Below are 22,031 nucleotides of genomic sequence, written 5' to 3'. Positions count from 1 at the left end.
ATAATCGCTAATCTCGAGGTCGATGATCGCCGTGTTTCACGGCGATCGATTTCTGATACCGTTTCGAACGACGAAACGAAAGTAAATCGTCTCGAGTTTCGTTTGTTGGATTCCGAAAGAGATTCACGAGATTGCTTGGTTGTTCCTGTTCAGACGTTAACGAGTGCCTGGTGAATAACGGGCACGGCCCATGCCAAGGCACCTGCACGAATCTCGAAGGGAGCTACGAGTGTAGCTGTTCGGATATTCCTGGACACAAATTGGCCTCTGATAATCACACCTGCGAGGATATCGACGAGTGCTCCACGAACAACAACGGATGCTCTCACGTGTGCTTGAACACCCCCGGAAGTGCCTTCTGCCTCTGCCCAGACGGCTTCTATCTGACGAGCGACTGGAAGACTTGCCAGGGTAAAGTACCATTTTTCCTTGGCTTCGAGGATGTTTGAGATCTTAATGGGTGTATCAACTATTGGCTGAAAACACATAAATTTTTCAAACGCGCAGTACTCGTGATTCATTGACTTACTTGTTGAAGTAAGTAGAATTCGTGTTTAGAAAAATTCATGTTAATACCTGTTTATTTTCTTCTTTCTGTTACTAATAACATCAGGATTTTAAGTACAATAATACATTATCATTGGAGCAATTCTTGATGGAGTATAGGTGATAGATGCTAAGCAATAATCACACTTAAATAAATGTGTGATCTCCAATAGATAGTGCTCTCAATTTTCCGGTTTTATGATCCTTATTTTCCAAACGTTATTTCATTTTCTAGTTTCTCGATGTAAATAACCGCGCATACACTGTACGATATTTAACTACAATGGAGATATTGAATTTACGAGACTGTGTTATCATAAATTAAATATACATAATTTTATGAATCGTTTAAACTTAAAATTTCACACGACGTATGTATAATAACTGAACCTAGTTTAACATGGTCTCGAAGGTCTAGCATAACCTATATAAGTGCTATTGGTACCAATAATCGATACCACGTAGTTAAACGTTACGATTTATCTCGTTATTAGACGTGAATGAGTGCGAAAACGCATCCAAGGTTTGTTCGAATAATACCGACTGCGAGAACACTGTCGGCTCGTTTAAATGCGTGAACAAGCCTCAGAAGATGACGAAGGTCCTCCAGGACGAGGACTACGACGCGGAGGACGAGGATGACGATTACGACGAGGAAGAAGGCATCACGGAAATTCCAGAATTCGGGAAATGCGAGGATGGCTTCAGGAAGAATAAAAACGGCGAGTGCATTGGTTCGTAAATATTTCATTCCCAAATAGCACGAACTCGTAATTTCACGTTCTGGTTTTAATAAACGGAAGACTTCCTCTTTTTCTCGCTTCGCAATTTAGAAATATCATAATTAAGCAACGAATTATACATGCCGCGTGTCGCGAAGGTTGTTTTAAATTCCGGAAACGAATATTGCGTGAAGTAATTAGCGAAAAAATTCCGGAAAAATTTTAGTGGTGCACGCGTGCGGTATATCTCTGAGGATAAATTGAGTTAGTTTTTAAAAATATCCTCGCGTTTGTGTGACGTGGTTTTCATGAGATTAATTAGTAATGCAGGCTAAACTTACCCTGTTTCAGAAATTTTAATAAATATGCTTTCAATTGGTAAGAAGTCAGTAATTTAATTTACCTATCACGTGGGTTCCAGTATAAATAAAATTTCATAAGTTGTTTTATACGTTCACCGTGATGAATGTAACAAACTGTCAAGAAACGTCGTCAACGTAATATTAATACAACATTTGCAATGGAAATTATTCAAACGCGAGGAAAAGGATATTATCAACTTCAAAAAATATGATATTATTAATATACAATCCTGAAATTGTCCAAATGTAGAAAAAAAAATAATTCAGATATGGGAAAGAATTTTTATGTTAACTCACGTGATATGGACCTTGTTAACACCATCGACACCATCCATTGGTGTTTCAGACGTCGACGAGTGCGTGGAGGGAGACGAAGGCGACTCTCATGGCTGCCAGCATGAGTGCATGAACGAGCCCGGTGGTTACTACTGCGTTTGTCACTTGGGTTTCGAGCTCCACGAAGATGGCGTGTCCTGCAAGGACATCGACGAGTGCAAGAAAGACTCTCCATGCTCTCATGGCTGCAACAACACCGTGGGGTCCTTCGACTGCACCTGTCCTACAGGATTCACCCTGAAAGCGGACAACCTTACCTGTGTCCAAGCGAAAACTTGCGAAAGCTTGGCAACACCTTGCTCTCACGAGTGTCAGGAGTCGGAAGATGGACCCATTTGCGTCTGTCCCAGTGGATATCAGTTCCACGAGGATGGAACGAGCTGCGTGGACATCGACGAATGTTCGCTGGACTTGTGTTCTCACTCGTGCGTGAATTTGGTAGGCAGTTTCGCGTGCATCTGTCCAGACGGTCTCGAGACGTTGGAACACGATAAATTTAATTGCACCGATATAGACGAGTGCGTCAGAAGCCTCCACGATTGCGAACACGAGTGTGTAAATATTCATGGAAGTTACACCTGTGGGTGTCGACCTGGATTTACGTTGAACGACGATAAGAAGACCTGTTCAGATGCGAACGAGTGTCTGGAAGGCAGACACGAGTGCGACCAGGTTTGCGTAAATTCAGCCGGAAGTTATAGTTGCACGTGTCACAAGGGATACAAGCTTTCCATAGATAGCTTTGGCTGTGAAGATGTAAACGAGTGCCTTAACGAGGAACACGGATGTTCCCACGAGTGTGTCAACGAGGAAGGGACGTTCAAATGTAGTTGCCCTGCGGGTTTTCTATTGGGGAACGACTCTAAGATGTGCGAGGACGTGAACGAGTGCCTGGAAGGCACGCACCAATGCTCCCACGAGTGCGTGAACAGTCAAGGATCGTACGAATGCACCTGTCCCCTTGGAATGATTACAGCGGACGATAAAAGACTATGTATCGCAGTTGACGTGTGTAATTTGTCCAATTGTTCTCACATCTGTGAAAAGGATCGGGATACTTTCAAGTGTAGTTGCCCCGAGGGCTTCATTCTGCAGGACGATGGGAAAACCTGCAAGGATTTCGACGAATGTTTCGAGGACGAACACGATTGTTCTCACGACTGTGTAAATATAATAGGGAGCTACAAGTGTGTCTGCCCCGAAGGTCTGATCCTCCTGCAGGATGGTTTGACGTGTGAAGATCCATCGTGTGCTGTGGGATTACGGCAGGATGACAAAGGCCAATGTCGAGACATCGACGAATGTTTGGAAAGGGATCACGAGTGTTCACATGTGTGCATCAACGAGCATGGCTCCTACCGTTGCTCTTGCCCTCCAGGATGGACGTTGTCCGATGACAGGGTTACGTGTGCTGTCAATGATCCTTGTTCAAACTCCTCTTGCTCTCACTTGTGTTTGCCAACTGGCTCTAACTACAGATGCGACTGTCCTTTGGGGTACAGGATAAGCATAGATGGCACAACCTGCGAGGATATCGACGAATGTCGAGATAAATCCAATAATTGTACCTTCTATTGTAAAAATAACGAAGGGTCGTATGTGTGCGAATGCCCAGAAGGATTCAGGCTCGAAGAAGACCACCGAAGTTGCACCGACATCGACGAGTGTCAAAGTTTACAACACAATTGCTCCCACGAGTGTCTGAATTCAATCGGTGGTTACAACTGCACTTGCCCACCAGGGTGGAAGCTCGACGAAGATCTGAAATCTTGTCGAACATCTAGCAATCGCAACTGCTCGCACACGTATGAGCAGGACGGTGACGAGACTCGTTGCGGCTGCCCCGAAGGATTCCAGCTGGAGTACGACGAGAGCACTTGCGGCGACGTGGACGAGTGTGCCGAGGATCTTCACTCTTGTAGCCACGATTGCGTGAATACCAGAGGATCTTACCACTGCGATTGTCCTGCTGGTTTTCGACTACAGCAAGATCGAGCAACCTGTCAGGACGTCGACGAATGTGTCCAAAATAACGGAGGTTGCTCTCACAATTGTGTCAACACCGTGGGTAGCTTCGAGTGCATCTGTCCTGAAGGATACGAATTAACCGAGGACCAGAAGACCTGTCTGGACGTCGACGAGTGCGTCAAGGATCTCCACGAATGTTCCCATCGGTGCGAGAATTTCGACGGGACCTACGCCTGTTCTTGCCCAGAGGATTTGCTCCTCGGACAGGACAATAAGACCTGCTCGGAGGCAGACCCGTGTGGACGCGTACACAACTGCAGTCATACGTGCGTGAACGTTCACGGTGGTTACAAATGCGAGTGTCCGGCCGGTTTGAAATTAAGCTCGGATGGATGGACGTGCGAGGAAATTGATTTTTGCGCTGGTCAACACGGTTGCTCCCACGAGTGTGTCGCCGTCCAGGACGGCTTTCAATGCCGCTGCCCGACCGGCTATATTTTGTCCAAGGACAACAGAAGCTGCCTGGATAGGAACGAATGCGAGGAGACGAACAACGAGGTAAACAACGGCTGCTCTCATTCCTGCGTCAACACGGATGGTAGCTTCGAGTGTGGCTGCCCCAACGGCTATCGACTGGGGGCCGATCGAAGGACCTGCGAGGACGTGAACGAGTGTATCGAGGACAACGGTGGCTGCTCTCATCTCTGCGCAAACATCGAGGGTGGCGTCGAGTGCGCTTGTCCGGATAATTACAAGCTGCTCGAAGATGACGGGAAGACGTGCGTGGAGATCGACGAATGCCTGATCGATAATGGCGGCTGCTCCCATCTGTGCCACTACGAGAATGGCACCGTGTCCTGCTTCTGCCCACGAGGAATGATCCTGGAGGACGACAATGCCACTTGCACCGAGGAGAACAGGTGTTACGTCGAGAACGGCGGATGTTCGCATTTTTGCAAACACGAGGATGGCCAAGTGTCCTGCTCCTGTCCGACAGAAATGATCCTGTCCGAGAACGGAACCGTTTGCGTGGAACAAAACAGGTGTCTGCTGGAGAACGGTGGCTGTTCTCACGATTGTCGTTACGAGGACGGAGAAACGTCTTGTCACTGTCCGAGTGGAATGATCCTTTCGGACGATAGATTCCTCTGCGTCTATGAAAACAAATGTTTTATCAATAATGGCGGCTGCTCGGACATCTGCGCCTTCTCTAACGGCTCCATCAGCTGCGAATGCGCAGCCGGGTTCAAGCTGTCGGAAAATGACAACGCCACTTGTATCGACGTCGACGAATGCTTGGAAGTATTAGACAACTGTACCCACGAGTGTATAAACACGGAGGGAGGGTTCGAATGCATCTGTAACGAAGGGTTCAAAGTGAACGTCGTTGAATCAACTTTCTGCGACGACGTGGATGAATGCGAGAACTCAAATGCAGGATGCTCCCATACCTGTCTGAACCTTGTAGGATCGTTCCGTTGCACCTGTCCGTCAGGGTACATCCTGGAGAATGATAATAAGACTTGCAAGTTGGTCGATTGGTGCAAGGAGAACAACGGAAATTGTTCCCATCATTGTCACCACGAGGAAGGCACCGAGAAGGCTCTCTGTTCCTGTCCACTGGGTTTCAGATTGAAGCAAGACCAGAGAACCTGCGAGGATGTGAACGAGTGCGAGGAATTCGAGAATGACATAGATCTAGGTTGCTCGCATGACTGTGTGAATACCGAAGGGGGTTACTATTGCGAGTGTCCTACTGGTTATATTCTGCTACCAAGTGACAAGAAAAATTGTATCGACATGAACGAATGTCTGAACAGTCAACACAACTGTAGCCACGATTGCTTGAACCTTTTGGGAAGCTACGTTTGTACCTGTTACGAAGGGCACTATCTGCATTCTGATAAATCAACCTGTCTAGACATCGACGAGTGCCTTGAGAAAAATGGCGGCTGCTCTGACCAGTGCACCAACACTATCGGTGGTCACTTTTGTTCCTGTCCAGCAGGCTACGAGCTCTCGCAAGACGAGAAGACCTGTATCGATATAGACGAATGTAAAACCGACGTAGCTGACTGCTTCCACGAATGCATCAACACGTTAGGCTCGTGGAAATGTGCCTGTCCCGATGGTCACGTCCTAGCGAATGATTCCAGAAGCTGCGTGGACATCGACGAATGTCAGGCGAGCAATGGAGGCTGTTCTCACGCGTGTTTCAACATCGTTGGAGGTGTTAAATGCAGTTGTCCTGTCGGATTGCGCTTGGACCAGGATGGGAAGAAATGCAGCGACGTGGACGAGTGTTTGATAGAAAATGGCGGCTGTTCGGACATCTGTATTAACCTGGACGGTAGCTTCTCCTGCCAGTGCGCCGGTGGCTTCCAGCTGCTGTCCGATTCCAAGACTTGTCTGGACATCAACGAGTGCGAGATGGAAAATGGGGGATGCTCCGACAATTGCATAAACGTGGAAGGTGGTTACCGTTGCGAGTGTCCCGAGGGTTTCAATCTGAAGGAAGATCAGAGGTCCTGTTCCGATGTTAACGAGTGTGAAAATAATAACGGCGGGTGTTCCCATGAATGCGTGAATGAACTTGGTTCTTATCGATGCGACTGTCCGGCTGGTCACGAGTTGAGGAATAAATCGTGTCATTCTGTAGATCCCTGCGCCAGTAACAATGGCGGCTGCGAGCAGATTTGCAACGCGAAGAATGGCACGGTTGTGTGCACGTGCAGGGAAGGCTTCCGGTACGAAGAGAGCGATCGCTCGAGGTGCAGAGATATCGACGAATGCACTGGTCAGCATGGATGCGATCAACTGTGCGTGAATACTGTTGGATCGTTCGAATGCACGTGTAGGGATGGATTCGAGATGTACAACTCCACGTGTGTCGGTGAGTATTGTTCCTATTCATGGAGATGTCTCTCTCGTTTACTTACTTGCCATTCGGGTCACTTTGATATTTCGCATAATTTATTCAGTGGAAATTTAAAGTGATTATAAGTTGTTATTATGAATAATGGTATTGAGAATTACCGAAGTTGCATTCTGTCGATATAGATGGCTCGAATAAATCCTTTTGTGAAATTGTTCGTAAAATTCTTGCTGAATCACGTGGATTGCACGGAACAGTTATTTTTATTTCGATTGCGAATATCCCTGCAGATTGTGTGTACGGGAGTATAATATCTCAGTAGGCTTAATGCCTCGCGCATTTTTCTCGAGACCTTTTCTCCTCCGAGAAAATGAATGTAACTGAATGAAATTGAATGTAACCAAGAATCGCATGACGTAGAAAATTAAAAATTCAGGTCAAGGAAGATTAAGCGCGTACAATATGTATTCACATTCGCTTCGCTTACACAGGTAGCATTATCGCTGAAAGACCGGAAGCATAATACCTCACCTCGACATTTTACCTTTCTTACGTTTCGATTCAATTCGCTACCGCGACTTCCATTAAAGTTTCCATTTCTCGTTCCTCGTGCTCGCAATTTGTAAATTTATTCGTAATTACAACAAACTGGCTAGCACTGTTGCCGCTGTTGTGCATAGTGATGAAGTAAATGAAAAAATTTATATTCATAAATGCAGTTTCGATACTTTACAGACGTACATGCAAGTAGAATAACTGAAAACCTTAAACATTTCTATAAAGACAGTCAGCAACGTATTAAATTCGATAAATATCTACCAAAAATTGTAAAAAAAATATCAACACCTATATATCTTTCCTATTCTCAAAAACAATTAAATTAATTCTAAAATTTCGCAATAGCTATGCCTGCTAGAAAATGGCAGTCCGATGAAGAATTTCTGATTATCCCTATTTAGTATCCTATTTACAGGATATTTATCTTATTGCATATTCTCTAACCTAAGAAAAGATTCCCTCTTGTCAAGATCATTTTTCTAGTAACATTTTGACAATTAAACAACATGGTCATATACAAATAACCACGTAAAATCTCTTCGTAGAACACGAACGGAAACATAACCTCTCCCGGTGATCGCTTTCAGATCTCGACGAGTGCGCCACAGCGGCCTGCAGGGGAAACAAGTGCATCAACACTTACGGCAGCTATCGTTGCGAGTGCGAGGCGGGCTATCGATTGGAAGGGGACGATTGTGTAGGTAGGTGCAAAATATTTGCTCCAACGAAGGATTCGCTACGTTCCCATTAAGTATAACTTTGGCTCGTGCAGATGTGGACGAGTGCGTTGAGAACGCGCCTTGCAAAGAGAACTGCATCAACACGGCTGGCTCTTATCGATGCAGTTGCTCACCAGGATTTAGGCCACGCGGAGATGATTGCATAGGCAAGTATGGTCGACGGAGATGGTGTTCGGAGGAGGATATGGTGCACGCTTGACTGACGCAATTTTGGTCAGATGGAAGGGATTCGCTACGACTAATCGCTTGTTAACGGCTAAACGGCAATACTCTGGCTTTCGCAACAACCGGAGGGTCATTGCGCGTTGCAGAAATTTGTGCAATGTTAGGTGAAATGTTGAATCATGCTGGAGCGTTGTGATTAGGATCACGGAGCATTAGGTAGCTTTAACGTGATTTTTGGAATTGAGGAATTGCGTGAGAAATGTTTGGAAAGAATGCTGTTTGACTTTGAAATTTGATTCGGTGTTTCCTTTTATGAATGAAAATGCGAAAACTAGTTTTTATCGTACGGTTGTGGATCTGAGAGAATGCTGAAGTATTATGCTCCTTTTCTGTTATTTTTCATTCACCTTAATTTATCTGGAGTTTATGACCGAATACCATCGTTTTAAAAACCGACGAAAAATTAGGGACTTATGTTACCTGACTGTAATAATTTCCTGTTTTTAATTAGATATAAATGAATGCGAGTGGAACAACGGCAGATGCGAGCAAGATTGCATTAATACAGTTGGCTCCTATATATGCGTTTGTCGTCCTGGTTATATATCGAGTCAGAGGTGAGACAACTAATTAAATTCCCTCTACAATTCCCTATAAGTCAAAAATCTCCACGCAAATCCTATTACTCGAATTCGGACTTTCTTCAGACTTCCCATACAACTGCAAACAATTTAATTTATCTAACCTCGATTTAAATTCTTGTCTTTAACATCCACCCGTAAATTTGGTGAAAAGATAGACCACGATTTGCGAAATTTAATTTTAATCCTAATTTTTGTTCTTCCAATTTCTTTTTCCCGAATAACGGGATTTGTTTAAGCCGTGGTACACAAATTCAAGGATTCCTACGAAATGTTCGACGTCGTTTGAGATTTCCGCAGACGAATTTCAGTTTTTGTTTGCAGAAATAGAAGCCAGTGCCAAGATATAAACGAGTGCTTGAACCGTAACGGGGGTTGCAACGGTGAATGCGTTAACACAGCCGGAAGTTACTACTGTACGTGCAGTGGCGACCTGGTGTTGGCTTCCGACGAGAGAACTTGCGTTTCAGCGGAATTGAGATGTCGTGCCATGGAACCGCCTCTACACGCCGAAGTGCGTAACAATTTGTTATTTCAAATAAACGTGACCCCTTAACATGTTACCTTCTTTACCTCTCCGTGAAATCTCCTCTGCCAACGTGTGTTGCAGTAACTCTGAAAATTTTGTTTAAAAAGACGCGACTGGAGAAACGAACCTTTATAAGCTCGATAAACAGAGGTCCTGAATTTGGATAAATCCGAATAAACAGCGACGCACCGGGCAATATCTTTATTAAAGCGACTCTAATACGTTCTTTCTCTGTTTGTTTCGAAACATCGATACGCGAGCAACGATAAAAGAGAAAAAGACGCAGCTGGAGTTATTCTGCTCATAAAAGGTTTTTCAAAAATTCATGGAGAAATTGCAACGCTTCGTAGAAACAACGGGATATTTCGCTGTTTCGAGAGAAATGTTTTTCTCCTTGCTGGAATAATTCCTCCCACGTAACGTGTTTACCTCGAAATACTAAGCGCTATGTTTACTCGTATTTACAGTAATTTTTAACTATATAAAATCGATGTAAAAATTCTCTGACTGTTCCAAGAATTTCATTTTTATCATCGATACTATCTGCAACAAAGGATCTCGAATATAGTAAAATATATTATCCTCAGCCATTGTTACTTCCATTTAAATGTCACAGTGACTGTAATATCCAGTCCTCTTACGTACACGAATTCTGACGTTGGTCGCGAATAATATTCTTAAAAATTTCTGCTCTCGCGGACACATTGTATTTTCGGCCTTCTTATTGTAGATCAGATGTCCAGGTCATTCTTCCGGGGCAGTGGATTATCCTGTTGGAGCCAGATGTCATATACGATGTCGAAGAGGTTTCAGGTTAGAAGGACCGCACACGAGGTACTGCATGGCCGGAGATCGATGGAACGGGAAGGAGCCGACTTGTATTCAAGAATCGATCGTGACCGATTCCCGTTACCATTCAGGTGAGCTCTTTCTCTAGACCTTTTAGTCCACGATAATCCGTTGGAATTGCATCGGGCCACTCTTTCGAACTGTGTTAACGAAAATTCGCGCGATCAAAGGCATCGGCTGGGAAATTTAACCTCGGCTCTTGAGTAATTTCGATAATTTGTTGTCGACGGTACAAATTAGTCGGGGACATTCGACTAAGGAAATTGGTACGACAGACCTCGTGGACACTTGATTTCTATTCTCGATCCTGTCATTTGGACGTCGAATTTTAAGGAATCCGAAGTTTCACGCTCGATGGTTGATGGATGATGGTTTTGTCGTGGCGAGGAAATTATGGAGTTATTTTGAATTATTTTGGCGACATTCGAATTCGAGAATAGTGGCTAGACGAGACTAAGAAATTTTATTTCTAACAAATGATGATGAAAAATAGAAGAGTAAAATTCGAGCCAGGAATTTGGACTTTCTAATTATGTCACATTTTTGTTGATTTCGAATTGATTTAAAATCCCCGAAGAAGACGAAACTCGTGAAATAATTTGTTACGAATTCGGATAATTTTTCTGAGAAATCGGAAATTTTAGGTTTCAGGTGAGATCCTCTATTAAGAGTACAATATTACGATGAAGAGACGCGAGGTAGGTAGGTAGGTAGGTGTTATCTTGGAGAATAAATGACGGAACCGTTTGAGAAATTTGGAAATCCAGTAGTCGACTCGCAGCACGTGGCTTTTGCAAACGATCGAGAAGAAAGATCACCGTCAGCAGCAATTATTTACCAACGAAAATCCTGCCGGCACATTTAATTAGTCACGCGGCCGCTCTAAACAGCTTTTAATAATAGGAAGTTCCGGCGTAAAGGCCGGTTGCTAACGACGCTATACGTTAACGCCATGGCTTAACGAGCTAGCAGAGACGCGTTTCAGTTTTTTACATTTCATTTCCTGCACTCGCTTGCGTTGTTTTCAGTCCTTTCGCTTCTTTCCCTCTTCCCCGTCTATTCTTCTTCTCAGTGATTTCCATGCCGCTTTGTTCTCCCAACAGCAATGAGATTTCGACACGTTTGTAGTCCCGTTTTATCGAAGCAAGCTGATAAGTACTTCTTTGCCAATTTTTCTATTTAATGAACACACTGCTGGTGGTGGGAATGAATGAGATCAGTTGTATGAAAAATTTAGTAAGGTGGAAGCTAACCTTGTGAATACAATATTCGTTGTAATTTTTGTGAAAATTCTATTGGGATTCTTGTGAAAGATATATTTCACATGTGACGAAATTTGGATACAATAGACCCTGCTATTAAATAATTGCCATTTTGATAATTACAATTATAGGATTTTAGAGGCATGTAAAAGATACTAATGGAGGTTGCTAATTAGAGAAGAAGAGTGATAATTAATTATTCTCAAAATTAATAGAATTAAAAATTCCACTATCTCGACAGAAAATTCAAGAGTGCTAGAATACTCGACGCGTTCATAACAAATATCTCATAGCCAGGAAACGTAGAATTTCGAAATCCATGGTAGTCGGTGGCAAAGTTCACCACAGAACGTGCCAAAAGTCATGAAACTTCCCTCAGATATAGTTCATAGTACAGGAACCTCTACGTTTCCACGTTTGGAGACTGTAGAATTCACTCAGAACCAACCCAGGGGTCGGAGTCCTTTAGATTCCTGACTCTGGGGTCGCAAAATCCACCCCGAACCTATCTAGAATCCAGAGATCTCGACATCGCTGACGTTGAAGCTGCAAAATCCGCCATGAATCAGTCTAGAGCCCAAGAACTCTGCTCTTCCTGTTCCCAAGGTGACAAACTGTCCTCACAACTAACCTAGCAGTTCAAGCCAAAAACCTTCGAATCCTTGAAATTCCATATTTAACCGATTGACTAAATCGTATAATTTAAATAAAAATTTCTACCTCCTCGTTTCCATTGAAGATACCTGTCCCTATAGATCCCTAGATACAACCGAGATAAAAAGTCAATCCGAAGGCAACTGTTTTCCTCTTGCGAAGATTTTTGAGATACATTTCGCAGACTCTGATACGATATCCTGGCAGGATATACTGATCATAAATTCGTCGACGCTGTTTTATTTAACGTCTTAGCGTCGGCTGACTTGAGAGTCGCATTTAAGCTGCGATAGACATTAGAGGCACTGCTTCGACTTCTGAGAGGGAAACGTCGGAAACATCCAGTGATGATAAAATTTACGTCATGGATGCTAATACGAAAGTCTTCGGAGCGTCGGAGATTCGACGAAGAGGATTTCCGCTGGTAGAATTTTAATATCGACGTGCTGTCAGGTCACGGACTCTGATTACAGTGATTCTCCACTGAGGCGTGTTGATAACGGTTCTCTATAGGTCCACAAGTCGAGGTTTACGTGTTCGTAATTGCTCCGGCATGTCCGATGAAATTGGTGTCGTTATAATTGAGTTTTATGACGTTATGTTAATTCGAATTTTTCGATGTCAGCTTTCACGAGATTGGAGATGGGGCAGTGATTTATCTCGCGATTTCGCAGACATAAACTTCGCAATCAGAGTTGCTGACATATGTCAATGGAAAGAATTGGCAATAAGACAGGGATTTAAGCGCGAGAATATTTATCAATTGGGATACTGAGCTAAATTAATTATTCTATTCGATTATTAATATTAAAAGCACCTTTGTTGATGAAATTAATTCGATTAATCTATCGACTGTTGAAGTGACATTAAATCGACTGCTGACTTCTCCCGAAGTGAACAATAATTGTATCAAAATATATCATGGCGTTTATACTAGAATTAACCTAACCCCCTAAATTATACCTTGCCCTAAGTTCCGTGCCATAATCAACAACAGAGTCGATCACGTGCGAGGAAGATAATTGTTGAAAATTAACTACGAGCCTGACTAATGAAAATAATCGTTAAACGTTGAAGAAGTACGTCTAAATTACTATTTTTCTAGCTATGTGAATTACTAGCTTGACGAAATAAACGCGCAGGTATGTTCTGCAACGAAAACCTTCGAACCGATTCCTCTACTATTGGTCACGGACCACTATTCCATCGTCCAATTTAAATTTCTCTTAGAACAGTGTAAAAATTTCAAGGATGTGAAGTAAATATCACTCACCAAACTCTCGTTCGAAGACTGTCGAGGTTTCGATGGCGCGTGGAAAGATCAACAGGAAGATTCGTCATACGTCGAACCAACTCGTCCTAACGTGTCGAAGAATAACACGCAACTGAGTCAGAAAGAAATAGACGAAAATCGACTACGAACCTGGCTCGTATTGTTTATATTGAACCTCGTCTACAAACCGCGCCTCTTACTCATGTTTGGCTCGATTTCCTTACTATGATACTCACGCGATATCGTAGGCAAAGATGTAAAGAAAAATAACTAATTTCATTCAATATTTTGTGCATATTCACCTTAATTAATTAAAGATTCTGTTTGATTTTTAATACCAAAAGGGAATGAAATTAATTTTTTTGTTCTCCTCGAGTGAACAGTAACTGTATCAAAATATATCATTAGATTTGTACCAAAATTAAAACAGAAAGACTAATTTCATTCGATTTATTTATAACAAAATATACTTTTACTTACTCTTTATCTATTATTATAAATTGAAGATACCTTTGTATCTGTTACCACTATTCTTTTTGTATCCACAATACTTATAATCCTATCGAACCTAACCTCACTTTTTTGTTCTCTTTAACGCCTGTATTATCGCATTTAACCTATTAGTTTTTGTATTTAACTATAAAATGTCAGTCGAAGCTTCTTTTTTCTTTACCTTTTTCCCACCAGTAAAAACGCATTTCTTTGCTTTAACTTTCTTTTCCAATCTGCACACTCAGAAACTCGCACTACGCCACACACGCCCTCTAACCAAGTCCCCAATAAGTACATTATATACACTATAATAATAGATCAAATTATCACGTTACTATAAATGACAGGAAAAATGCACATTACCTTAATCAAGGATATCACTCGAAATACCAATATCCCTAAACTACAAATTTTCATTCGCAAGAACAGCGAGGGTAATAATTATCAGGCTGCCGATTGCAATCAACATGGAGTAATAATTTGCTCGGTAAAAATGGCCGATCTCCTAGCCAACGCAATCCTTGATCCAGCAATGCTGCTGCACAGATACGGAGTCCCAATCTCATTACTAGAAAACCAAATACGCGAATTAACTGCCAATCAATAGCGATATTGCCGCCCAAACCAGAGACGTTTCAGCCGTTTGACGAGAGTCAACTCGTCGAAACGTTTGCCTTCCACGCCATTTGCCTCCGACGAGGCACTCTCAGCGCGCCACATTCTGTATGCATGGAAAGGGGCCTGGCGGCAATTAGAAATGCCTTTTACGTCGGCAAATAATTACGGGATACGGGTGGAACGCCGCCAAACAATTAAACGCGTAAAGTAAGAAGCCGGCCGATCTCGAAGGGGACAGTTCACCGCGAAGACGCGGTAATTGAGCCCCACGGGCAATTTGGCCACGGCGCCTCGATAATTCGATTACCCCGAGCGTGGGTCCACAGACGATTTCTCGTGGAACGTGATAATTTCGTGGGCGTCGAAACGCACGCGTCCAGGTGAACCGTTGCTTCGCGTCTCCTCTGCAACTATAATTCCGCCGGGCGTTTCACGGAAAACCGCATGTTTAATAACAGGCTTTGTTGCTTCAGACATGCCACGGCCGTTCGTGAGGTGTCCCCGAGACATGGACGTGGAGCTACCCGCAAGGCAGAACACGATACGCGTCTCGTTCCCGCAGCCAAAGTCCAACATGAACTGGTGGAGGTATTTATCAAGACATCGTCGATGTTATTGCGGCTAACGCTATTTGCAGCTAACGAATGTCGTCATTCGTCGATCCCGTGTACCATGTAAGATCGTTTTAGGTTAGAAACTGGTTTGCCTCGTTGGTCCGTGTGCTAGATGATAATGGTAAGGTATGAAAAGTACAGCGATCCTGTTATTAGAGAAATGTGTTCCTTTGTATCTCTGCGTGGTATCTCGTATCTTTGTACCGGTTCTATTATTGTCTATGTACGGTCTGTGTGTGTCATTGGATATTAGAATCTCGCGGCAGCCCTGGAAACATGGAGATTTGAATTATGGTCATCGAGGATAGCGAACACAGCTCGTTGGAACTGGTTTTATCGAATTATATTTCCAGATCAAATATTTCTAACGCATTTCGTTTTATACGATTTAAATAAGCGCGAAAGAGTACATTATTCCAGTAGCGTAGCTTGTAGGGTGGTCCACCCCCTAGATGGCTTTCTTTACGCGATACACAATTTTAGTTTTCGACGATGTTTTAATAATCGGTTTTAAATCATTTCTATACAACAACCGGGTACAGAAATCAAATTTGCTAAAATTTGCTAGAAGTTGTAACTACGTCACTGTATTATTTATTATTTATTTAAATATTCGCGCGTAAATAAATTCACTCGGAATAAATTACATATTCCGATAAGAAGGATATTAGCTTCCATGCCAAGGAAGTCATGCTATCTCTCGAGACTCCTCTCCCGAGGAAAAAATTGTTCCATACCAATTTCGCGAGGAATTTTATTCTCTCCTCGCCATTCGTTGTACACACTGTAGCTTCAGTTGATTCGAGCTTTCCGAGACGTGCATCGGCATTATTTACACACTCCACCCTTATGTACCTCGGCTGCTTCGTTCCAGATTAATTGACGCATTAAACATCCGAGTCGAAGTATCTCCGCCATTCGTCGTAAAGTCTCGCGCGACGGGACGAAATTAATTTCTTTTCGCGAATCTCTCCGCTGCAATATGTCGCCACAATAGAATGGTTTATCTCGTGTCGCAACCGGGACTGCTCGCAAGCCTTCCACGGAGCACAATGGGAATTCCAAACGAGCTTAGGGGCTTCCTTCCAAGGCCGTATACACGTCTTTGCCCCGGTATTTGTGCCCGCGTCCCTATTTATTCAGCCGAGCGTCGCTCGTGCGCGCTTCTGCGCGGCGTGATTGAGAAATCATCCGCGACGCGGCGCGTCGATCGTCGCGTCGATCGTAAACGCGACACGGATTCGTATTCGTATGATAATCGGCCAGCGATCGATCCATGCCACCTTTGACAGGCGGACAAATCGTGATCTCGAGAAATCTGTGCGTATGTCACGATTGTGGTGGATCGTGTATCGGCTGGACCGAGAGATGACTCGTTTGTTTTGCAGGTATGTGGACGCTTCGCCGTCGTGGGCCAAGCAGTTGCAGGCGGATTTACCGGCAGGTACGACGGTCGTCACTTTCACAGCATGGTCGCCCGTGTCCAATTACACCAGCACGTGCAGGATAGTGATCCGCGTTCGAGGTTAGTATTCATAGATATTCGTTCGATCTACCGATTTGTCACGAGCTCAGAAAATATCGCTCATTGTATGCAGATGTAAACTTGAAAAGCGAGGTTAGGAAATCTCAGTGGGCTGTGAGTCGCGCCTAACTGATCTGTAGGTAGGTCTAATCGCATGTAAACGACAACTTAATTAGCCAGACACTCGCTACTGATAGAAAGGTGTAGGTAAGATCTAACAGACGGTCTAGGGACAAAAATTTTGCGGAAACTTGCGATTTTGGGAAATATTTAAACTTGAAATTAAATAGTGTGCACAGACGCTCTGTGTAAATGATATTATCGATGCTATTCAATGTTTCGAAGTAAGACTTCTCAGCTTTACGATGTACCTGTGTACAAACGGTGATGCTAATTTACTCTAACATAACCTATAATTCGAATTAAATCTGCAACGCAAATATTACGTTATACACCCACCGCACTGAAATTCTGCGAAATTTTGAGAGCTCCGGAATGAAAGATAAGACGAACTTGGTTCACGAATGTTGTCCACCTTTTTCAAAATACCCTCTAAACGAGAAACACCGAGATAAGGAAATATTAAGGCGAAGTTGCGTACAGAAAGAAGCAATTTAGATTTAACGAGGAAAATATGCGAATTTATGAGACTTTTAATGAAACTTGGAAAAAAGCGAGGTTATAATGGATCATCTCGTCCGTGAGAAAAGTTTCCACGACAAATCTAGCCACCTGATATTTCTACTCGTTTAGCCACTGTCCCGGTGCGTTACTGTATCAGCGAGAAGAAAGTTCGAGGCATGCAGCCTTATCTTCTTTCGTAATAGGAAATAAAGGTATATCAAAGAATCTCCGAGACAAGTTATGAAGTTTAATCGCGAAAACTTCGATCCAAGTTCGAATTACGCGCGGAAATTACAAACGTCTCGTGAGATTTTTATTCCGCGAAATTCAAAAGTAATTTCACCCGTAACGCCATTATCGCGAGGAACTTGGGGTATTCGTGGGGCAGTTTCTCGTGCTGTCCACGATAGTTGAATCTTGCGCAGGTATTTATGATAACCATACGAGCGTTCCAGCCATAACGACGTTATGACAACGCGAACACGATCAGAGAGATCTCCATATCGACGAATTATGACGCACGATCGATCGGATATGGCGAGATATTGGAAAATTGCCGTTTACAGGGATAATTTAATGGCAAGGCGGTGGAGATCTCGCGATTTATATCCTATTTCACGTACGAGTGGCCGGAGAATTAACATTGTCGTTTCGATTCGAATTTATGCGACTTTCGTGTCACGCGAGACTCGCGTTAGGCGTTGCGATCTTAATTCCGTGGAATTAAGGGACGTGCTTGTGCTATACGCTCGTAATATATGCATTCCAATAGGTCATTACGGTTTGTATTTTAAGCTCTTAGGCGTGGCTTCTACTTGGCTTCTTTCTCTTTAAGGAATTTCCTTGCATTCGCAGGAATTAGTCCTTCTCACGGAACGATGATTTCGTTTAATTATTTCTATCTGCTGTTTTATTTAACACTACTCTTATTAAGTATTCATGTTACATATATACGTTGGTAGGAAGGCCCATTTTTATTTCGCGATTAAGATAGAAATGGAGAATTATTCTCTAATTTCATTTCCAAATTTATCATATACTACCGGTTACTGCAATTTTTATTGCAATTAAAATAATTAGATTAGCAAAATATTATTCTTCAACAAGTTACACCTACACTGGCTGTGTTATGTATATATTACACATCTACGTGAATAATATTTTCGGTATACTCTTATTTTTGTTTTCTCTTTTATAATATGCCGAATGTACGTAAATTAACTTCTAAAAATTAAAGCTACTAGAATAATTTTCCTAAGCATTATCTATAACTGCTATCTTCCTCAATGTTTCAAAGACTAGTGACGAGGAAATTTGATTTGTCGACGATTTTCGAGTTGAACTGAGTACGAGTCGACCACTTCGTCTCGCGAAACGAACCAGTCGCATTAATTCGTGAGAACGTCATTGTTTCATCGATCTTCACGAGTACGCCATAATACTCGTCACATAAATACATCGTAGTCCGCGTTAACTGTAACTCTATTTCTCGAGTTATGTCCCAATCGAGATCATAGAGATATCGATGAAACAGACGTGTATCGCGCTGTGCATACATTATTTCATCGGTATCTAGCACCACTCTCTATCCTTTATCAATACCATACCATTTTTCTATTATTTTTACTATGACGTTCCGTTTGCGTATGCAAAAATCCCATTACGAAATTAGCTGATGGTAAAATTGCAAGTACGAAGCATAGAACAGTTGCTTCAATTTTTCTTAATTCTTTAGAGAGAACTTAAAACAGCTAAGAGAAAACCTGCATGTTAATAATTTCGAAAATCCTGGTATACGGGTGTTCGATTAGCGAATTCTGCGAAATGGGTGAAAAATGGGCAAACAAATCGATATGCAAAAAAACCTATTTTTTTTCTTTTTCTTTTAGCCTATTCTTTAGATCTTTTCTAGACGAGTTCTTTGAGCCTAAAAAGCCTGAGAAATCTAAAAAATAACCGTGGTCAGCGTTTCTAATGTCTGCGAATTCGATTCGCAGATCAATGAAATCGACGATTAATCGGACTGCTAAAAGCTCCGCTTTTATTCTGATTTTCTAGATATTTTATAACAGTGTTGTATACTTACAATTAGCATAAATCATACGAGTGGGAAATATAGATGCATGTACAAAAATTTAGAAATTTTGCATTGCGATTCTCAGCTAAATGTGCAAAATTGATTCTTAACATAAATAAAGTAATTTTTTAATTTTTTGTGGTGCCTTTTATTTGCGACAAAAAGGGAATTACGCGTGTAGAAATCCGTACCATAAAATATTTATAATTCTGGATTCTGTATGTCCAGAATGGAATATTTGTCAGGTTTTATTGAAATTTGTTTATGCATTTTTTCCCCAGTATTATTAGATTTTGATTCATGCATGTAATATTATTTTCGAGAATCGAAAGAAAATTGTATATTTTGATTTGTATTTATGTGTCGCCACAAATAGCGTTGTTCCTTCTTTGCACAAATATCCACGCGACGTTTCATGTAGGGAAATTCGAAATTTTCTATTTGAACCTTCAGAATGTCCACACATGTGACATCGGTACGAGATTGCACTGGGATCATCCGAGGATAAAATCGGGACGTGATTGCTAGAGAGAGTTACAGCACAGTTGAAAAAGTTAAAATTGTTTTTCTTCGTGGTGTTGCGAAATGGACGCAAAAAGTTTCTATACATATATCCCTGTTTTTCCATCGGAAGATTCTTTCATTGCTTTCTATATTTTGTTATTGCACCAATAGAGTTACCGTACTTTCATTCCCGCACAGATGAACGATTTAGAAACCAAATGAAAAGGAGGAAAAAAAGAAGAATGAAAGAAAGATGTTTTAACGCGTTAATATCTATGCAGCTTTCATATTAAATTTTCAACGTCAACGATGGTAATAATTCCACCAATAAATATCCTTATCGAGGATAATTTAAACAAAATTATTGTGCATTACGATCTTTCATGATTGTCGAAGTGAAATACAAGAAAGAGATAAAGAACTCGGTAAATACATTTTTCACGTTTGATGTTGAAAAAGAGTATTATAACCTTCTTCAGTACTGGTCCGAGGATAGAATTCTCGTCTGATTGTTAACGAGGTGAATGGCGCTGAGAAGCTTGAAAGGAAATAATATAGAAGTGGAAAGGAGCAATAATAATGACGCCGGTAAAAAAGAAAGGAATATGCCGAAGATAAAGGAACATCGCTAAAAGAAAGAACTGATGAAACGCAGTGCCTCGAGATCCTTTGAGTTTAAAAGCCAAATTAAATATCGTACAACTGTTACGCGTACTTATGGTGTTTCATGCTGTGTCGGATGAGCATGCTCGCATTTTATGGCAATTTAACTCGCGCGATGAACTACTGGAATTTATTTAATTTCCATTCCTCCTTCTGATATTCGTTATTTGCATTTTGATTAACTTCGTGAAATATTTCGCAGATCTGCGAATTTGCCGATTAATTTGTAAGGCGTACGAACAACGCGTGCCATGGTTGTAAGAGAAATAAATTGTTCGCGTATTTCATTTCTAATTAATACCGCGCGATTACGATTCCCGTTGTTTTAGCTCGGAATTTCATGTTTATTTAGTAACTCGGAATTTCGCGAATTCTGCGGAAATTCATTGCAAATTGGCGCAACGTCGAATACCGCTGAAATTTTGCTTATACTACAAATCTCACGATATCTCTGTGTTTCTTAACACTGGATATTTACGGTACACGATGTTGCTTATACTACAAATCTCACGATATCTCTGTGTTTCTTAACACTGGATATTTACGGTACACGATACTCGATGGAAACAAGTAATTGTAACGCATAATAACCACTTCGTGGGTGTGAAAAATAATTTACAATTAGTCTTACGTAGGTATTAATCGTAAGCCAGAATGGGAAAGGGTCGTTAAAAGGTAAAAGAATCGAATAAAAGATGAAAAGATCGAGTTTGTGGGCGAAATTGGAATTCTAGGGAATTCTAGGGAATTTAGACCGATGCGACCGCAGCGTATGGTCGTTCAGCGCAATATCGTGTCTCGCACGATATGGTCGACGATAGTTCGAATAGAAACGTTATTTTGCGATATTATTTGATCTCGTGGCGCATAATTTACGATCGCGCTGTTTAACCAGCGGATAATGGCGTCGTTGCCCAAAGCGTTCGCGTAAAGAAAGGAATCGAAACGGTCGATCACATATCATCCCGCGAACAGGCTTTCTCACGTGGTTCCTTTGTTTCTTGGATTTTTCCGGGCTCTGTGCCGCGCTCGCCGGGGCGCAACAAACGTGTCCCATAATTCTTCATCCTGATCGTTCAATATAACGTCTCTATTATTAATGTCAGGTTCCTAGCAGTACGCGGAGCTCGTGCGAGGCTTAGCTCGTGCGTCCTGTTGCTTTATCGGCTTTGCGTTTACGTGACACCGCGTTTCTCATGGGGGGTGTCGTTTTGTTAAATGCCAGCCGATGCGTCTCGTTTTTCTTCCGCTTTTTACTTCCCCGAGAATAGACAGATATCGAGTGTTTACCCGTATTTGGATTTTTCTACTTTGGACATAAAGCGGGGTGTACCGTAAATGTTGGATACGGTATCGTGTGCAGACTTTCTTTTCGTGATACCTGATCGCTGTTCCCGAGAGCGAAATAATTAGTAAAATAATGCGTAAACTATA

The 22,031-nt window shown here is 42.2% G+C and overlaps 1 protein-coding gene across 1 annotated transcript in view; it reads left to right on the top strand.

Annotated features, from left to right (window-relative positions):
* Positions 1–119: 119 nt before the first annotated feature.
* LOC108550840 (fibrillin-1) overlaps positions 120–22,031 on the top strand; it is a gene marked incomplete at its 5' end in the record, with an annotated part of 75,529 nt that continues 53,617 nt past the window's right edge. The window contains 9 exons of the mRNA XM_017904735.1: positions 120–411; positions 1,041–1,280; positions 1,977–6,827; positions 7,955–8,068; positions 8,784–8,889; positions 9,238–9,427; positions 10,173–10,362; positions 15,064–15,178; positions 16,593–16,729. Coding sequence (XP_017760224.1) covers positions 120–411; positions 1,041–1,280; positions 1,977–6,827; positions 7,955–8,068; positions 8,784–8,889; positions 9,238–9,427; positions 10,173–10,362; positions 15,064–15,178; positions 16,593–16,729 — 6,235 coding nt within the window. The remainder of the gene's footprint in view (positions 412–1,040; positions 1,281–1,976; positions 6,828–7,954; positions 8,069–8,783; positions 8,890–9,237; positions 9,428–10,172; positions 10,363–15,063; positions 15,179–16,592; positions 16,730–22,031) is intronic.

This window comes from Eufriesea mexicana, unplaced genomic scaffold (genome assembly GCF_001483705.2).
Source record: "Eufriesea mexicana isolate 0111107269 unplaced genomic scaffold, ASM148370v2 scaffold3185, whole genome shotgun sequence".
NCBI lineage: Eukaryota > Metazoa > Arthropoda > Insecta > Hymenoptera > Apidae > Eufriesea > Eufriesea mexicana.
The sequence above is the reverse complement of the archived record's forward strand: the minus strand, read 5'-3'. Positions and strand labels throughout refer to the sequence as shown.